Consider the following 19,099-nt stretch of genomic DNA (forward strand, 5'->3'; position numbering starts at 1 on the left):
CTAGTCTGAGCTTGCTTATGCATGACTTAACAGTTGTCTGTTTCCAGGGATTCTCCTCTCTCTGCCACCCGTCTCCCTAAAGGAGCACTAGGATTACAGATGCTCACACTACACAAGCTTTATGTGAGTTTGGGTCCTCAAGCTTGTGGGGGACAAGCACTGTACCCACTGAGCTATTTCTTCCACACCATCGCCTTAGAATCAGGACCTTTCTAAGCACTAATACAACACTTCCTTAGGGAAGACTAGACAAAACTGCTCTCCAACTAGGTAGAAATTTATACTTCTGACCTCAATTGACAGGTTGCATAAAATGAATAAATACAACAAAATCTTACCAAAAATACTGTATACAACTCCTTTCAATCTATATGTTACAGTACATATAAATCAATCCTGTGTTGAAACTTGGGTCTTAAATGATGCATCCTGGTAATAAGGTCCAATACTAAACAGAGTTGTTCATCCTGGAAAACTCAGCTGTAGCAACAGCCATGACTTGCAGCTATTTGGCCTCTCAACATCAGCTTCCTCTGACCAACTGAAAGAGATGCCGACAGTGAGCTGTAGGGCTGCTATGGGAATGGAAGCCAATGGGCCTTGATGGGCACAGGCTGGAATGCTGTGCAGGACAAGGATCTGTGATGGAGCACAGCAGAGCAAGCTGGACTCTCACAGCAGGCCCACTTTCTCACAGAGCCTCTCAGTCAGTGGACAGCCACCAAAGGACCACAACAAACCCTAGCTGAGGCACTTCTTGCTCTCAACCGAACTCTAGCAAGCATGGGTGGTGCAGCCCCTTTCTGAGGCTGTCGTTACTCCAGAGAAACCAAGTCCTTTGCTTTCTGACCTCTGAGAAACCCTCATTCCTCATGCTCTCTGGCAGTCAGGGTGCTGCTCTATCTAAGCCCTGCTGCTCGCTATCTTTTGCACCAATTCTATGGTAGGAAAAAGATCTGATAAAAAAAAAATGCTCTGCTGCAGGGAAAGAAGGGTCTGTAGAAAGAGACAGCTGAGGGAACACCACACTAACCACCTCACGAGCTGTGACGAGTGATTCTAGGCATCACCTTGATGGCACCTGGTCAACTGGTAAGATTCTGGATGCATCTGTGAGGAGTCTCTGGAAGCCTGTGTGAGCTAATCGACTTGCTGGAAAACGTCTACTGTTAATGCAGGTGAGCACCACTCAAGTGGTTGGGGTCAGGACAGCACCATTCTTACCCCAAGTGGGTCACTCGTGTCCTGGGCAACCTCAGTTCAGGCTCTTTGGCCTGAAGGCTGTAGAACATACAGCAGTCAACCTAAGCTCTCAAGCCCTATAACCTCAGACTGTTTAAACTATCAGCTTCCTTGATTCTGAGGACTTCCCACCTGGACTGAGCCAATCTACTAGTACCTTGGGGTCTTCAGCCTGTAGATGGCTCTCTGGGAGGGGCCTTTGTGCTCCCATAACCTTGTGGTCTATTCCCCTAGTAAATCCCCTCATCTCTGTCTCTGGTGATACAGACCCCAACTGGCCACTCACTGTCCTCTGAAATAAAAAGGTGAGAATATCTGTCCTCCTCCAACACTAAAAGGACACGGACAAGGCCCTTGGAGCACGTCTAACATGTCAGAGCACTCAGAATCAGCTCTTCCAATAAGCAAGTCCGGAGCTTTCCCCAGGCTCGGGATGGAGCCCTTCTAACCCTCCTCACGGCTCCTCTTCATCTGTCACTTGGCCACAAACAGCATGTGGTGCTGATTAAAGTTGGAGGAGACCCAACACGTGATCCTTAACCCAAGGGACAGGGATCGGTTTCTTCATCTTTCCCTCTCCTGCAAGCTGAATCTGTCTAACATCTAGAACAATGAGGACACACAGATGGGGACCTCTGTTTAGCATAAAGGCCAAGTCCCCCAGGAAGCTCCCCAGAAGGGAAGGAATGTCTATAATTTAATTCTGGGTATGTTTGGAAGGACAGACACAACTCTAGGAAGACAATGAAGGCTTTAGTCAAAACTTAACTACTTTATAACCTTTGAAATGTTTTAGATAAATTGAGAGGCGCATAGAGGTTCTTGGTCATTGTTTTCCATACTTTGCAAATTTTACAAAGACCTGAATGCTTCTTCTGTACTTGTTTTTGTTTTTTATTACAAGTATTTTTCAAGAACGAAGGGAGCATAATATGTGACCTGGGCTGGCCTCAAACTGTCATCCTCTACTCCTGCCCCCACAACAGTGGGCTCACAGGCATGCACCCCCAACCCCTGCTAAGAGCTGAATATTTCTAAGATAAACTTTGTCAACTATTTTACTGATTCTCAAAACCAAGTTTTCCTGGTAGTGACAGGACCCGCTTAACCCTCACAGCTAACTGATGCTCTGCCGTGTACCAGAAGGCCCCTGCCGCATGACACCTGAAAGGAGCCTCTCGCTGGCCAGCACCTTCACTTCCTCCCCAGACACCCTGCTCTGTCTCTGTCCACCATGGCTGAAGCCCTGCACTGTGACTGCATATTGGGCCTTACAAATTCCGAGGCTGCACCAGATACTTTTATGCAGGGAAAAAAGACCAAGTTCATGGGTTTAGAAAGGGATCTGTAAGGCAGGTGTGGTCACACATGCTTGGAGAAGCAGAAGGAAGAACGAAAAACTGCAGGGGTGAGTTATGAAATGCGGACAGAAATTAATGTTATATGCTCAAGAGAGAGAGACTAAGCAGAAGTGGAAGCAACCGAAAGCGGGGACAACTGAGCATCAGCTAGAACAAGAACTGCTGAGAAGAAGGCCCAGCAGGACAGGCGAGGAAGACAGCAAGTGGGGAAGAAAGAAAGAGGTGGAAGGGTGGGGGAGGGGAGCACTTTGAGTCTAATGATTTTATGCAACATCTGGTTGGCTGTAACTCCTACAGGCCAGCCATGGCCAGAAAGGCCTGGGACAGCAGAGGACACAGGGTTGCCAAATCCAAGGAAGGAACTAAATTCCAGAGTCCACTCTCCAAGTGGCGAGGCTCCGCTCCGGTCTCTCCTTTCACTTACGGCACGGGAATGGGTGTGCAGTCCCTGGCTTGTTCACTCTCAGCCTTTCTGCATCTCAGACCCACAAAACAACTCCTGGAATCCAGCGACCCCCCACTCACCAGCTGGATCTCAACAGCGGTCATTGGCCTGTGGTTCAGCAGCTGAAGCTTCTCGGCTCTGTCAAAAGAAAAACATCAACTGCTTAAAACTCTCCTGCCCTGAAGGACCTTGGGTCTTGATCAAGTTCCTGTCAGGAAATAACTGGAGACTCCCTGCCAGGTGGCCCTGTAATAAGGAAGATTCAGAGAGGAGAGGACACCACACCTCTCCTCAGTGGTCCATGTGCCAGCATCCCACAAGGGACACAGGCACAGCGCTTCTTAAGGGAGCAACAGCAGAGGTGAGGGCTGAGGGACTACTCAGCTCATCTGCCTTCCTATACCTCCTAACAACTGGAGTGCCATCCCTGGGCTCTTCAAGAAAAACCTGCCTGCCAAGGGTTGTCCCCTGATCTCCCCATCCTGCACAAAGGCACATGCATGCCCACACTCATATAACAAATAAGAACATCTAAAGCATGTTTAAAAAGATAACACTTGCAATTCACAGTGGCATAAACCTCTGATTCCAGCCCTTGGGAGCTAGAGGCAGGCAGATCTCTGTGAGTTAGAGGCCAGCCTGTCTCAAGAATACACAACAACAGAACTCCCCATATTTGCTACACTAATTTTTATTTGGAAAATGAGAAAGTGTTTTTCTTTTTTTTTCTTTACTGCTTTACAATTTTTATTTATACTCTTTTTTAAGTTTAACTTATTTTTTTAAAAAAGGAAACAAACTACCATCTTTTTTCATTTTACATAAGAAAATGTTTTCTTGGTTCAATTTAAAGAAAATGAAGAGAAGATTCTCCTCATTGGTTAGTCACTGCTTAGAAATGGTTAAGAATCAAGTTCTGAGAGTAACGTTATATATTGTTCAGATTTGTTTTGTCTTAATTTCTTTTTAGAAGGGTTATTTTTTAGACATGTATTTATTTATTTGTGTGTGAATGAGAGAAAGAGAGAGAACAAACATATGTGAGATGCCACAGCACACGCGTTGGTATCAAAGGACAACTTGCAGTTGTTTCTCTTTCTCCCGTGTGGATTGCAGGAGTCAAACTCAGACGTTCAGGCTTGGCAGCGAGTACCTTACTCACTGAGGCATCGCATTTTTATTTCTTAAGATAGGTTGGCCTTGAACTTGCTATCTAGCTGAGGATGACTTTGAACTCATGATTTTTCTGCCTCAATGTCTTAGATGCTAGGATGTGATGATAGACAGGGGTTGTCAACTTGACTGGATTTATCATCACCATGGAAACAAACCTCTGGACATGCCTGTGAGATCGTTTCACGGTGGATCAACTGGGGTGGTGATGTGACTAATGTGACTGCCACCCACTAGGGCTGGGGTCCTACTGAACAAAAAGGAGAAAGGGGGCTGAGCAGCAGCATCCATCTCCGAGTGCAGACTGAGGCTGCACTGTGACCAGCCGCCTCCCATTCCCGCTATGCTTTCCCCAGCATGATGGACCGGACCCTTTTTCCGCAAGTGGCTTTGGTCAGGCATTTTGCACAGCAAAAAGTAATTAATACACAGTGTTACTGAGGTTTGAATTATCTTAGTAAATTAAAAGAAGCCAGGCATGATGGCTCAGGCCTGTTATCTCAAAACTGGGGAAGCTGAGATAGGATATCAAAGTTGAGCCAGCCTGGGCTAAGTAACAGTTGAAGATAGTAATTACCATGACTTCAAACTTGGTATGAGGCCAAGGATACTTTAATACCTGATCTTCCTGCCTCCACCTCCCAACAGGATTATAGGTCACCATACCCAGTAGCAATTATCACAAGAGATACACAGCCCACTGTTGAAGAGGTTAAAAGGTGACAGGACTTCAAAGATTAATTTTACTTCATGTATGAGGATTTGTCTGCAAGAATATTATGTATACCACATATGGACACCAAAGGAGGGCATCAAATCCCATAAACTGGAATTATAAACAGTTTTGAGTCTCCGCGTGAGTGTTGGGAACCAAACGCCAAGGGCAACAAGTGCTACTAATCATTGAGTCATCTCTCCAGCTCCAGTGACAAGACTTCAAGGGGAGAGGAATGACCCTACCTTCGCCATCCCCACACAAGTGGTAAGTTCTACATTTCTTCCTGGGTCTGACTCTAGAGTTTCACACTCATCCTTTAGGTCTGTCCGACACAAATGGAGTTTAAAGACACTCTGGATAAAGATGCAAAGCCACAGCTGCCTACTGTTTGAGAAGCAGTGTGAGGTAAGTACCTCCCCAAGCCTCAGGTACACGTATGTAAAAAAATGAGAGTAGCACTTAGAGCTCATGAGGGCTATGAGAGGTGACATCCTCGTGTCTCAAGTGGCCGCTACCACCACTTACTGCCTGTTTTCCATTTGCTGCCAAAGGAGGAAGATGTTTAAGTGACAAGGAGATAGGAAGTAACCTGTCCACAGTTCCCATCAGTCAAGACAGGGACTCAGCCGCTAGCACTCACACTGGCCATATGCTTCTAGCAGAAGCATCACCATGACGACAGCCCCACCACAGCTCCAGTCATTCAGGCACTGTTATAGTACACGTGGTCAAGCTCTATCCTCAAATCCCCTGAAACGTTTACCAATCATTTCCTCAAATGAGATTTCACAGCAGTGGAGCATTGGCCTCGTATGCAGGAGGCCTTGTGTTCAATCTCAAGCAGGATGGGAAGGGAGGAGGAGGGAGAAGAAAGATGAAAAGAAAAGAAAAGAAAAGAAAAGAAAAGAAAAGAAAAGAAAAGAAAAGAAAAGAAAAGAAAAGAAAAGAAACAAAGGGAGGAGAGGTGGGAGGTGAAGAGAAAAAGACTTTGCATTGAGCCCTGAGAATTTTCTGGGCAAAACTGAGGGATGTGACTTAGTTTGCTAGGGTTCTTGCCTGAGTTCCATTGCCAACACTACATAAACCAAGGCATCCTGGCAGATACCCTACCTTGCCTCTGCTCTGCCACTGCCAGCTACTACTTCCTTCAGAAGGTCACCCTATGGATTCCACAGTGTCCCTCTTTCTTGTCTGGCCCTTCGCTGACTATTCCTTCTTTGTGTGTCAAGTTCTCTTCCCTTGTCTGGCCCTAGCACTCCACACCGTCACCTTTTCCCTCCAAGGCTCTTACTGACTTCCTCATACAAAATGCACAATCTCCATAGCTACTACAGGTTCTGCTGGAGAAATTCATGTTTCCAAGATATGTGAGCTGAGCTCCAGACCTTTGTAGCCAAGTGTCTCCCACACATCTCCACGTAGACATTCCAGACGCTTCGAAACCAACACATCTGATGCAACTGTGACTACTTTCCAAAAACTAGCTCCTCCACGAAAGAACCTAAGGTCAGAAATCTGGCAGCCACTCCTCACTTTTTCTAACCCAAGCCAACACTTAGTTCCCAGGTACTTATGATTCTTTGAAGGTGCTTGTGTCCTCCTCACCATTACTTTAAATCCCTCCAACCTCTCGGTTACAGGACAGTATACTTTCCTCTTACAAGCAAACACCTTTTAAGAGACTGAGATCTTGTGAAGGGAAGATGGATCAGTAACTAAGAGCTTTTACAGAGGACCCAAGTTTGGTTCCCAGCACCCACATGAAGGCCAACAACTTTCCATAACTCCTGCTTCAGAGGATCTGATACCCTCCACAGATGCCAGGCAGTGCACATAAATACACACGTGCCATTCCCAGGAAGACCAGAAGGTGCGGGATCCTCTGGGTGCTGGGAACTGAACCCAGGTCTTCAGCAAGAACAACAAAGTGCTCTTAATCACTGGGCAAAGTACTCTTAATCATTTCAGCCATGGTCCTCCCAAAGGTTTTGGAATCAGTTTGAGTTTCTCTAGCTCACCCCCAAGAACCCTGTGACCTCTGCTCCTGAGCAGTCTATCTTCAATGGCTCCACTTTCACTCAGTGATCCAGCCAAGCTGTAGACAAGATACAGCAGAGCCTCAGGTCGATTCCCAACTCCGTGCCTTGCATAACAAATGGTATTCCTCACCTGAATCTGGAGACTTCCTCTGTCTTATCATCGCCTCTTATAAACAAAATAGTACCCTAAAACCGACACTTGCGCGCCTCTCCACTGTGTCCCCTCCAGCACAGCACTGAGAGAGACAGAGCTGGCATGATACAAATGCAGCCTGAAGGATGAGCAGAAGGAAGGGCTAGGGAAGCCTCGACTTCGAGCAGAAGCTTGTGGCAATTCCGAGGAAGCAGGAAGCAGGAGTTGATGTTCTGAGGGCAGACCAGGAAAGACCACCAGGGAAACCTGAGAATCCATCATCTACACTTGAGCTCTGCTGGTCTGAGGTCCACGTCAAACCCCTGGAGTAATGTGTGTGCAGGAGAGAAGACGAGCAGAATTCCTACAGACCTAACTGAGCTGGCCTGTGAGGGCAAGCGTCCCTCTCCACAGCTGTGTGTCTTAAAGGGATAGGAGCAGGGGCTGCTAGTTAGGCACTGAGAAACAGAGATCAGGCCAAATCTAAACTATTAAAGAATCAATTTTGGTGGAGACTGGAGTAACACACTAAACAAAAAATTACACAACACATGGTACCAGTGACTTGAAGTTGAATTCCAACTGTATTATTTTGTTGATGAAGTCTACGAAGTCAAACAAACACAACCCCTAGCCTACCCTCAAGGACTCCAGTAAAGATATCTTAGCAAAATAATGAATGGCTCCCCAAGCAAAACAGAAAGAAGGTGACTTCAAGATCAAATATAAGATTGAAAGGAGATGTTAAACATAGTTTTTAACATGATTCCTGGTTAGCAAGGCTGGCCACCGTCTTATCTGGCAAGTCGCCCCTTCACCAGTCATGCAGGCAAAGAGGCAGAAGTCAGCCACAGAGCAAGAAGCTTGCTGGATCCCTCTACTGGCCACTGTGCAGCACTGTCGGGAGCTTTTACCCAGGCAGTCATAAAACCAAGAGGTAAAGATGTAAAAGGCTATGCGAGACGTTATAAATGATTAGTTTGAAGACCACAAATTGGAAAAGGGAGCAGTTAATTCTCTACTGAAGTGGGCTTTAAGTTAATGTATATTCAACCAAGTCTGAAATAATTTGCAAAGCAATTCCTATTTTATAGGTTTTTCTCTCTCTCTTCCTCCCTTTCTCCAACCCTTTCCCTCCTTTTCTTTTCTTTCTTTCTTTCGCCAGCACTGGTGATAGAACTCAGAACCTTAGCCATGCTAAGCAAGTTCTCCACCATGGAAAAGATGCAGGGACTACATCCAAATAGACAAACACTTGCAAAGGACTTGAAAAATCAGTCATTAAGATTCCTGTACAGGGCTGGAGAGATGGCTCAGCGGTTAAGAGCACTGACTGCTCTTCTAGAGGTCCTGAGTTCAATTCCCAGCAACCACATGGTGGCTCACAACCACCTATAATGAGATCTGGTGCCCTCTTCTGGCCTACAGGCAGGATACCGCATAAATAAAAAAAAAAAAGATTTCTGTCACATGGGGCTGGTGTGATGGCTCAGAGGTTAAGAGAGTGTATTGCTCTTGCAGAGGACCTGGATTCAGTTCCCATCACTCATGTCAAGCATCTCACGACCATCTATAACTCCAGCTACAGAGGATCCCAAGCTTCTGCCATCCTCAGGCATCTGCACTCACCTGAACTTATCCACATGCAGACACGCAGACACACACACACAATTAAAAATAATTTTAAGGGGCTGAAGAGATGGTTCAGCAGGTAAGAGAACTGGCTGCTCTTACAGGGGACCCGGGTTTGATTCCCAGCATCCACATGGCGGTTCCCAACACACTATAACTCCAGTTCCAGGGGACCCAACAGGCACACATGATGCACATACATACACATATGCATATGGGCAAAACATTAATACACACAAAAATTCCAATAAAACGTTTTACTGGGTGGTGGCGGCGGCACCTTTAATCCCAGAACTCAAAAGGCAGAGGCAGGACGATCTCTGTGAGTTCAAAGCCAGCCTAGTCTACGGAGAGAGTTCCAAGGCCACACAAAGAAACCAAGTCTCAAAATACAAAACAAACCCAAAAAAGGCAAATAAATAAATAAATAAAGAATTTAAAGAGCAATTATGCTTTTAAGGCCAATTTCCATTGATGACAATGAAAAACCCCAGTAAATTTGGCTACACACTACATAACAAAGGGGCAACATTACCAGAGGCTTGTAACAACAGAATTACCAGTCTAAACTATCTGAATCGTCAAAAGGCCCAGAATACAATTCATAAAGTTATTTCAACCAGGAAAATATGACTTATTTTCAGAGGAAAAGAACAGATAGTAAACTCATGCTAACTCAGACCTTAGAATATCAAAGGTGTCAGCTATTATCACAACACAAATAGGAAACAGTGTTTAACTGAATGGACGACCAGCGGGTCTAGCAAAAAAGTCATTCATAACCGTGTGCAGACAGTGGAAGGGGAACTGGAGAGATGGCTCAGGGGTATAGAGCAATGGCTGCCCTTCCAAAGTCCAGAGTTTAGATCTTAGCACCCACATTAGGAAGCTCACAAACAACTGTAACTCCAGCTCCAGAGGATCTGATGTCTTCATCTGGCCTCCAAGCGCAACTACACACGCGTGCGCACACACACACACACACACACACACGCACACACGCACACACACACACACACACAGAGTTTAAAAGAGGTTTGTCTCCAGTGTTCACCTAAAGTACAGAGGTGGAGAAGTGTAGCAATCATCATCCCGAACACGGTAACAAAAGCAACTGCAGGGCTGGATCAGTGTTCAACAATACCACCTAGCATGTGCCGAGGCCTGGGTTAGTATCAACAAACACCAAAAACCAAAAAACAAAAAACAAAAAAAAAAAACCCAAACAAACAAAAATTTATGAAGCGGCTTTTGGAAGTTATCAACATTAACACTAATCCTAAAAGACATGGACTGGTTGTCTTCCAATGTAAACCCTTAACCTGTGTTTTTAGCTTTTGTAAACTGAACTCACATATATATTAAAGGCCAAGAAAAGCTGCCAGGAAGCATCTGAGGTGCAGGCAGGCTATAGTCAAGCCACTTCTAACTCAAGCAAACACAATGCCAGGTAACTTTGTTCATTAATCTTATAAAAAGAACTTCCATTGTCTTTATTTGTTTTGTTTTCTCTTTTTTACCTGCCTTCCTTCCCCTTCCCCGCAACCCCAAAGCTCCAATGGTTCTGGAGATGGAGCCTCACACGCTAGCACGCAAGGTAAAGATGAGCTACACTTGCAACTCAACACTGTTAATCCTGAATCCTACTTTCAATCTCCTGTGGCTGTAAGGACAGGCAGCAAAGAGCTTTATGAACACTAAGGAAAGACTCTAGGATAAGGACACAGTGGCTCTTTAAGGCCATGTGTCTAATTTTCAGTTGTCTTTTCTCGCAATACCATCATCCCACTTTAAAACAGTAATGTGTACGCCCTTAATCCCAGCATCAGGAGGCAGAGGCATCTCTGAATCTCTGGGCCTGTGGCCAGCCTGGTCTACAGAGTGAGTTCCAGGAAAGCCAGGGCTACAGAGAAACCCCATCTAAAAAAAGGGGGGAGGGGGGGACAGACAAAAAACCCAAAAACAAGAAAAACAGTTCTATGCGCAATTATGAGGCCAAAGTGTGACTGAAAGAAGATGCAGCTGTTGTAAGAAACTATTCTAAGGCATTATTCTCACTGCATTTTGTGTTACCTGTTGCCTACTAAGGATAACTTACTTGGTCAGCTTGTGGCTTTTCATTGCTGTGAGGAATTCTTGAACAATCGCAGGACTCTGGTTCCTGCATGGCGTTTTTGATATGTATTTTAATGTCTAAAAAATAAATACACAAAATAAAGCCAAACATAAGATATAAATATTTTGAGGGTTTTTTGCCCATCAAAATCCCAGCAAAATTCTTCAAAGACCTAGAAAGAACAATACTCAACATCATTCGGAAAAGCAAAAAACCCAGGATAGCCAACAATCCTGTGCAATAAAAGAACTTCTGGAGGCATCACAATCCCTGACTTCAAACTCTACTACAGAGCTACAGTACTGAAAACAGCCTGGTATTGGCATAAGAACAGACAGGAGGACCAATGGAACCAAATAGAAGACCCGGATATTAATCCACACATCTTCAAACACCTGATCTTTGATAAAGAAGCAAAAAATATCAAATAGAAAAAAGAAAGCATATTCAACTGGATATCAACATGTAGAAGAATGAAAATAGACCCATATCTATCACGATGCACAAAACTCAAGTCCAAATGGATCAAAGACCTCAACATAAAGCCAGCCACACTGAACCTTATAGAAGAAAAAGTGGGAAGTACACTTGAATGCATTGGCAAAGGAGATCACTTCCTAAACATAACCCCAGCAGCACAGACACTGAGAGAAACAATTAATAAATGGGACTTCCTGAAACTGAAAAGCTTCTGTAAAGCAAAGGACACAGCAAAACAAAACAATAGCCTACAGAATGGGAAAAGATCTTCACTAACCTCACATCAGACAGAGGTCTGATCTCCAAAATATACAAAGAACTCAAGAAATTGGACACCAAAAGAACACATAATCCAATAAAAAAAAAAATGGAGTACAGACCTAAACAGAGAACTCTCAACAGAGGAATCTAAAATGGCTGAAAGACACTTAAGGAAATGTTCAACATCCTTAAGTCATCAGAGAAATGCAAATCAAAACAACTCTGAGATTCCATCTTACACCTGTAAGAATGGCCAAGATTGACCGGGCAGTGGTGGCGCACGCCCTTAATTCCAGCACTCGGGAGGCAGAGGCAGGCGGATCTCTGTGAGCTCGAGGCCATCCTGGTCTACAAGAGCTAGTTCCAGGACAGGAACCAAAAAGCTACGGAGAAACCCTGTCTCAAAAAAAAATCCAAAAAAAAAAGAAAATGGCCAAGATCAAAAACACTGATGACAACTTATGCTAGAGAGGTTGTGGGGTAAAGGGAACACTTCTGCATTGCTGGTGGGAGTGCAAGCTGGTACAACCCCTTTAGATGTCAGTGTGGCAATTTCTCAGAAAATTAGGAAACAACCTTCCTCAAGACCCAGTAATACCACTTTTGGGTATATATCCAAAGGATGTTCAATTGTACCACAAGGACATGTGCTCAACTATGTTCATAGCAGCTTTGTTTGTCATAAGCCAGAACCTGGAAACAACCTAAATGTCCCTCAGTCGAAGAATGGATAAGGAAAATGTGGTATATTTACACAATGGAGTACTACACAGCAGAAAAAAATAACGACATCTTGAATTTTGCAGGAAAATGAATAGAGCTAGAAAACATTATTTTGAGTGAGGTAACCCAGACATAGAAAGACAATTATCACATGTACTCACTCATAGGTGGTTTTTAAACATAAAGCAAATAAAAACAGCCTACAAACCACAATCCCAGAGAACTTAGACAACAATGAGGACACTAAGAGAGACTTACATAGATCTAATCTACATGGAAAGTAGAAAGCAGAAAAAGACAAGATCTCCTGAGTAAATTGGGAGCTGGGGATCTTGGGGGAGAATGAAGGGGGGAAGGGAGTGGTGGGGAGGGGAGTAGAGAAAAATGTAGAGCTCAATAAATATCAATAAAAAAAGGAAAAAATGTGAGGGTTTTTTAAAGATCTATTTTTATTTTTAATTATGTGATTCTATGTGGGTATGCCCTTGAATACAGTATCTGTGGAGGTGAAAGGCTTCAGAACCTCCTAAAACCAGAGTTCCAAGCAGCTAAGTCACTCAGCATGAGTGCTGGGGAATCAACGTGGACTCTCTACAAGAGCAATATGTGCTCAAAACTACGGAGCCATTTGGAGCCCCAGGACACAGGAATTTGAATAAGGGGCTGGAGAGATGGCTTAGTAGTTAAGAGCACACACTGCTCTTGCAGAGGACTCAGGTTCAATTCCTAGCATCCACACTGTGGCTCCCAACTATCTATAACTCCAGTTCCAAGGAACTGACACCCTCCTCTGACCTCCATAGGCAAATAGGCATGCACGTGGTACATAGACATACATGCAAGCAAAATACTCAAATACATAAAATCTTGAAAAAATAGTTCTGAATAAGAAAAAAGGAAAGCAGTGTTATAATTTAATATTCTAAAAATTTTCAGATTTGTAAGAGTTATTTTTATTTTTAAATTATGTTTATGTGTGCGCATGTGCAAGTATGTATATAAAAGAGCAGGGGCAGAGGAAAGAAATACTGATCCCCTGACACTGGAGTTGGTTAGGTGGCTGCGAGCTGCCCAGTGCAGGTGCTAAAGTCAAACTCAGGAGCAATAAGCACTTCTGACTGCTGAGCCATCACTCCAACCCCAAAGTACTCAAGAGTTCTAGCCCAACACTTGGGGAGTTTTGTTGTTGATGATGACCTGTCTTTAGGCTATGATGAGCTGCAGTTTATACAACACTCTAATGTAATATTTGCTTGCTGTTTCCATTCAATTCCCAAACAGATTAGGAAGAACAACCTTATGAATTAATTTTGCTTTCTTTTTATATGCCTTTAAACCCAGCACTAAAGAGGAAGAGGCAAGCAGATCTCGGAGTTCCAAACCACCCTGGAATGTGAGTTCCAGGTCAACCAAGGTTACACAGTGAGACACTGTCTCGAAAAACTGAAGAAAAGGGAAAAAAAAAATTAATCTGGCCTTGCACAAAGAACAGTTCTAGCCTTTGTCCTAGTGTTGTAGGTGGTGATTTCCAGGTCCCTGCAATGTTATGCCTGGGCCCCTGGGTAATTCTGCTTATCAGCCTAACTTAGGGGCTGGCCACACCTCTACAGTTTCGGAGCAAGGGTTAGATAGCATAAGACCAGTGTACATCACGACCCAGTGGAGCTTCCCTGCTGGCGACATTCCATGCTACGGCCACAGACCGACTTTAGAAAAGTAGTAACTCAAGTCCATGTGTGAGGACAGTGGAAACCATGACTGGGATATTCCCCTATTTTTTATTCTCTTGGCTAATTTTAATCTGAATCCTTTCCTTGTAGCAAACTGTCACTGTGACTGTAATAGCTTCAGCCCTGAGACAGATAACAGGAGCTAAGCTGTGCTACCACCATTACACATCATCAGTGCTATTCTGTTCTCTTCGTTAAGCACGGACTCTGCTGTCCCTTTCCTACATGAGCCAAGACCCTGTGGCACCAGACAATCTTACCCCTCACTGAGCTCTCCCTTCCTGAGTTAAAGGACTGTAAGGCAGTGGACACCATGTCAGACAGCCATTTGGATGGCTTCCTAGACACAATAACAATCACTGTGTTGTTGTGGCTCCTGAACAGACAGGACTGTTTTGAACAGTCTCTACTGGATGTTTACTGTTTTTTTTTAAAAGATTTATTTATTTATTATGTATACAACATTCTGCCTCGATGTATGCCCGCATGCCAGAGGAGGGCGCCAGATCTCAGTACAGATGGTTGTGAGCCACCATGTGGTTGCTGGGAATTGAACTTAGGACCTCTGGAAGAGCAGCCAGTGCTCTTAACCTCTGAGCCCTCTCTCCAGCCCGGATGTTTACTGTTGTTGTTATCACAAACCACAATGAACTCTAGATGATCCTGCAAACATTTCCATGTAAGCCAGAGGAAGAGCATTTCCTTGATGGCCTCGCAGGGGGTCTGTATGACTTGTGTGAGAGAGACGAGGCTATGACTGGAGCAAACATAAACTTTATCTGCATGTGAGGTCCTCTGTGGTCACTACCAACACCCCTTATCATGGTTGGTCTCTATGTCAACTTGCCACAAACTAGAACCACCTAAGTAGGAAGCCTCTCCTAAAGAAGTGTCCTGATTGCCTTGATTGATGTGGGGTCCCACTCATGTTGTGAGCCACACTTTCTGCTGGTAGTCCAGAAGGAGGGTCACCTTGCCCCTGTTCAACATGGCCTCCCTCTACTGAGTTAACCTGCCCTGTTGCTGATTCCCACACTGGTATCAGGACCAGTGTTTCTAAGCTTTCGTCGTGGACTAGAGACCAGCAGTTCCCCAGGAAACTACCAGTTGCTCCCACCCCAACTGAGAGCCAGCCGTTGTGGAAATATTCTGACTGCTGGGGCACTGAGTCTCAAGGACCAAGAAACTACGGGGTTCTTAGCTCTCAGGTTTACTGGTGTTACTATTTTAAACCTGACTCAATGTTTGTGTGTGTAACATACATAGTTTTACCCCATCAATTCCATCCCTCTAAGAGAACCCTTCTGTGACCTGGTAAGATGGCTAGAAGACACCCTCACCCTCCGTGCTGCAGCCCTTCCCTGATGTCGCCACAGGCCCAGTAAAATGCTTCTCTCAGCTGGTTTCTCTATATGTTAGCGGTTTTTCCTGTCCTGTGTCTAGCACAGCAAGCTGCTCAGGCAACATGAAGAAGCAACACAGACAGTGAGGGAGCAGCAAAGAGGCAAAGCTGAGCGGCTGACCAAAGTGGCGTGGGCAGGCTGCTCTGACAACTGAAGACGACACAGAGCTCCAAGGCTGGCAGCTGCCTCCCAAAGCAGGCAGGGAAGGACCAGGAGGGATGGTGATGGAGAGTGGGTGGAGGCCTGAGGCTGTAGAGAGTCAGAGAACAGGGAGGGATGTGGCAGCATTTGCCTGTGTAATCCCTGCACCTGGGAAGTAGAAGCAGGAGGATCGGGAGTTCAAAATCATCCTGGGCTACATAAGAAGCCTGAGATCCTATCTCAGAACAGATGGAAGAGTTTCAGAGAGCTATCAAGTGTTTAAGACCAAAGTTGTCAGGCACCCCAGGCCTGCAAAGTATAATACTGGTACTACCAAGGGCTGCTGGGAAGCTACCATGTCAACTGCTGCCTGACTTCCTAGGCCTACCCAAGAACTGGAACACAAAGTCGCACTATCAAAAGCCTACATGAAGTTATAACACTAGAGGGCGCCATCCACAGCATCTCCTATAGGCCAGCTGCTATCACCTCCAAGGAAACAGACCCAGCACTGGCACAGTAGGAGCTTCCCACCTATCACAACTCTCATGCAGAGAGAGCAAAAGGCTTCCAGCCAGATGACTGGGAGCATCTGAGGGTCGTTTGGTGGGGACCCCAAATACGCACTTTATTCAGGACATTTTATTCTGTCTCTCCTACTGGCAGGTATCCCCATTCCTCCCACCCTCACCACTGGAGAGGCCCTGAAGGCTCTGAGCAGCTGGGCTCACCTCGTAGGTGATGGCGTTCAGGTTCTGCTGCCCTGCACTGTGTTTGTTCTTCCCACTTTCCTTCCGCTGCTCCTTGAGATCTGTTAGCAGCTGGTACACCTAGGGAGAGACACAAAAGACATTGTCAGTGAAGCTGAGAGATGTGTTTCTCCAAGGTTCTAAAAGACAGTCAAGTTATGTCACTCTTCCCACAAACCTACTTCCCATGAGTTGGTCTAGATCAAGTATTTCATCCTAGAACTGTGCAGCATATTTCAGATGCTCTCTTAGCTAAACCAATTCAGAGCCTCCTCTATCTATCTATCTATCTATCTATCTATCTATCTATCTATCTATCTATCTATCTATCTACCTACCTACCTACCTACCTACCTACCTATCTATTGGTTTTTCGAGACTGAGTTTTTGAGTAGCTTTGGAGTCTGTCCTTGAACTTGCTCTGTAGACCAGGTTGGCCTTTAACTCCCGAGTGCTGGGATCAAAGGTGTGAGCATCCATTATTTAAAATATTGTAGAGAAAGCTCAGAGACTAAGAGCACTTGCTATTCTTGCAGAGGACCATCAGCCAGCTCACAATTACCTGTAACTCCAGGTCGAGGGGATGGCCTAGCCTGGCCTCTAGGGGCACAATATTTACATGTACATACCCCCACACAAACACACACATTAGAAATTAAAAATAAAACCCTTAAAATAGTAACTGTGAATACTAATTTAAAACGTGTATAGCCAAGCAGTGGTGGTGCACACCTTTAATCCCAGCACTCAGGAGATAGAGCCAGGTGGATCTCTGTGAGTTCAAGGCCAGCCTGGTCTATAAGAGCTATTTCCAGGTCAGGCTCCAAAGCCACAGCTCTCGAAAAACCAAACAAACAAAACCTTCTATCACAGGCCAGGGAGACAGCTCAGCTGGTAAAGGCACTTGCTGCCAAACACGGCAACCTGAGTTCGATCTCTGGACCCACACGGCAGAAGGAGAAAACAACTTCCACAAGCCCTCTGTTCTCCATGTCCATGTAGATACATATCACACAAATAAGTAAGATCTAATGTAAAAATTAAAAACATACATCATTAATCCCTTCTTATCTCAAGCTATTTATTATAACTATTTGAAAGTAGATTTTCCTAAATATTTTAAGAGGGCTCTGCTTAATATACAAGTCTAGTACAATAATTTCTTTCTATAACAGAAAGAACATGAGACAAATGATAAAACACAGCATCAAAAGAAAAGAGCTGAGAATATTGGTCAGTGGCAAACGATTTGCCTAATATGACAAAATCCCTGGATCCCCAGCATGCTGAGAAAAACAAAGGGGAAACGCTATGATTCTTAGAAGAAAACTTTCCCTGCAAAGGAAAAACACATACGCATCAGTGCTGGGCTGGAGGTGATTGGGACTTTACTCCTGTTTCTGAGATTCTACCAGAGATCTGAGGAAAATATAAGCTAGCAGGTATGTAACACCCACTTCCAACAGTCCCCCAACCCTACCACCTTTGGAAACCAGTAGCATAAGACCTAATGAACATGTTTCCCCAAAGAAACAAACACCCAAATACTGAGCAAAGGCCAATCAGTACAAAGTAGTTCCTAAAAATCAACGAATAGTTCCTTCCCAAGGCTAAGCCACAACCACTTAGGCAGGTCTTTAGTAAGCAATATAGCAGACTGAGTTGATTCTACACATACACAGCCCAGAATGGAGACCCAGATCCCCCGAGACTTTGGGTTTCACTGTGACATGGACACTGATAGGGAATTTATACACAGGCTCTTCTGCACCTGGAGCTGTCCCACCAGACTGCTTTGCCAGGACCAAACTAGACCCAGGCAAAGCAGAAGGCAGTAAAAATACTAGGATCTCCCTTCTCAGCAACTTCTTTCCTCTTTGTCTCCATCAGTCCGAATTTTAAAGCTGCTCACTCTTACTAAATTACTCAAAATAGTCAACTCAGTCTCAAAATGAGGGTATCAATCTCTGAGGCCCTTTGAAGATCCAAATGAAATAAAGGATGGTAATCAGGAAAGAACTAAGACTTTTTTTTCTTTTGTTTCTCTGTAGCTTTGGTTCCTGTCCTGGAACAAGCTCTTGTAGACCAGGCTGGCCTTGAACTCGCAGAGATCCGCCCGCCTCTGCCTCCGAAGTGCTGGAACTAAAGGTGACTAAGATTTTGATAGACCACAGTGGCTCTACAGCAGCAGCTCTTCCTCCTGTCTAATCCAGCGACAGACCCTGGGATTTACAGAAGGGCACTTAGGAACCAGAGCCTCCCCGCTTCCCTAAGGAACCATTCATAATTCACAAAACTCAGGCCATTCCAAGATCCGCCTGGGGCCACCTACCCTGTGTTAAAGTGGAAACTTCAAATGAGTTGTAATTTCTAAAGAAAACTAATCTTTCTTTAAACCAGGCAGTGACTGCGCACACCTTTAATCCCAGAAGCAAGTGGATCTCCAAGAGTTTGAGGTCAGCCTGTTCTACAAGAGCTAGTTCAGAACAGGCATCAAAGCTACAGAGAAACCCTATCTCAGAAAAAACAAAAAGAAAACTAACCCAACATCTTCACAAGCAAAGACAAAACCAAAAGAGGAAAATACAAACAGCCCGTGAGAGCCCTTACCTCATAGTTACTGAGCAGTGCCGCGTTTGCATCCTTCCTGCAAAGGAACAGTGAGCCATGTCAATCCACATCCATTACACGGTCTCAAGTGTCTAGAAAATAATCCCTTTAGTCGAGATCCAGCTACCTAGTTCAGGAACCGA

General features: G+C 44.8%; 1 protein-coding gene across 2 annotated transcripts in view; it reads right to left on the reverse strand.

Annotated features, from left to right (window-relative positions):
* Crcp (CGRP receptor component) overlaps positions 1-19,099 on the reverse strand; it is a 40,151-nt gene that overhangs the window by 10,611 nt on the left and 10,441 nt on the right. For both annotated transcript variants that reach the window (XM_050146420.1, XM_050146421.1), the window contains exons 2-5: positions 18,957-18,993; positions 16,329-16,427; positions 10,842-10,936; positions 3,129-3,186 (exon numbers count right to left, since the gene is read on the reverse strand). In XM_050146420.1, coding sequence (XP_050002377.1) covers positions 3,129-3,186; positions 10,842-10,936; positions 16,329-16,427; positions 18,957-18,993 — 289 coding nt within the window. The remainder of the gene's footprint in view (positions 1-3,128; positions 3,187-10,841; positions 10,937-16,328; positions 16,428-18,956; positions 18,994-19,099) is intronic.

The sequence above is a fragment of the Alexandromys fortis genome, unplaced genomic scaffold (assembly GCF_014885135.2).
Source record: "Alexandromys fortis isolate MF-2015 unplaced genomic scaffold, M_Fortis_MF-2015_v1.1 scaffold_56, whole genome shotgun sequence".
Lineage (NCBI taxonomy): Eukaryota > Metazoa > Chordata > Mammalia > Rodentia > Cricetidae > Alexandromys > Alexandromys fortis.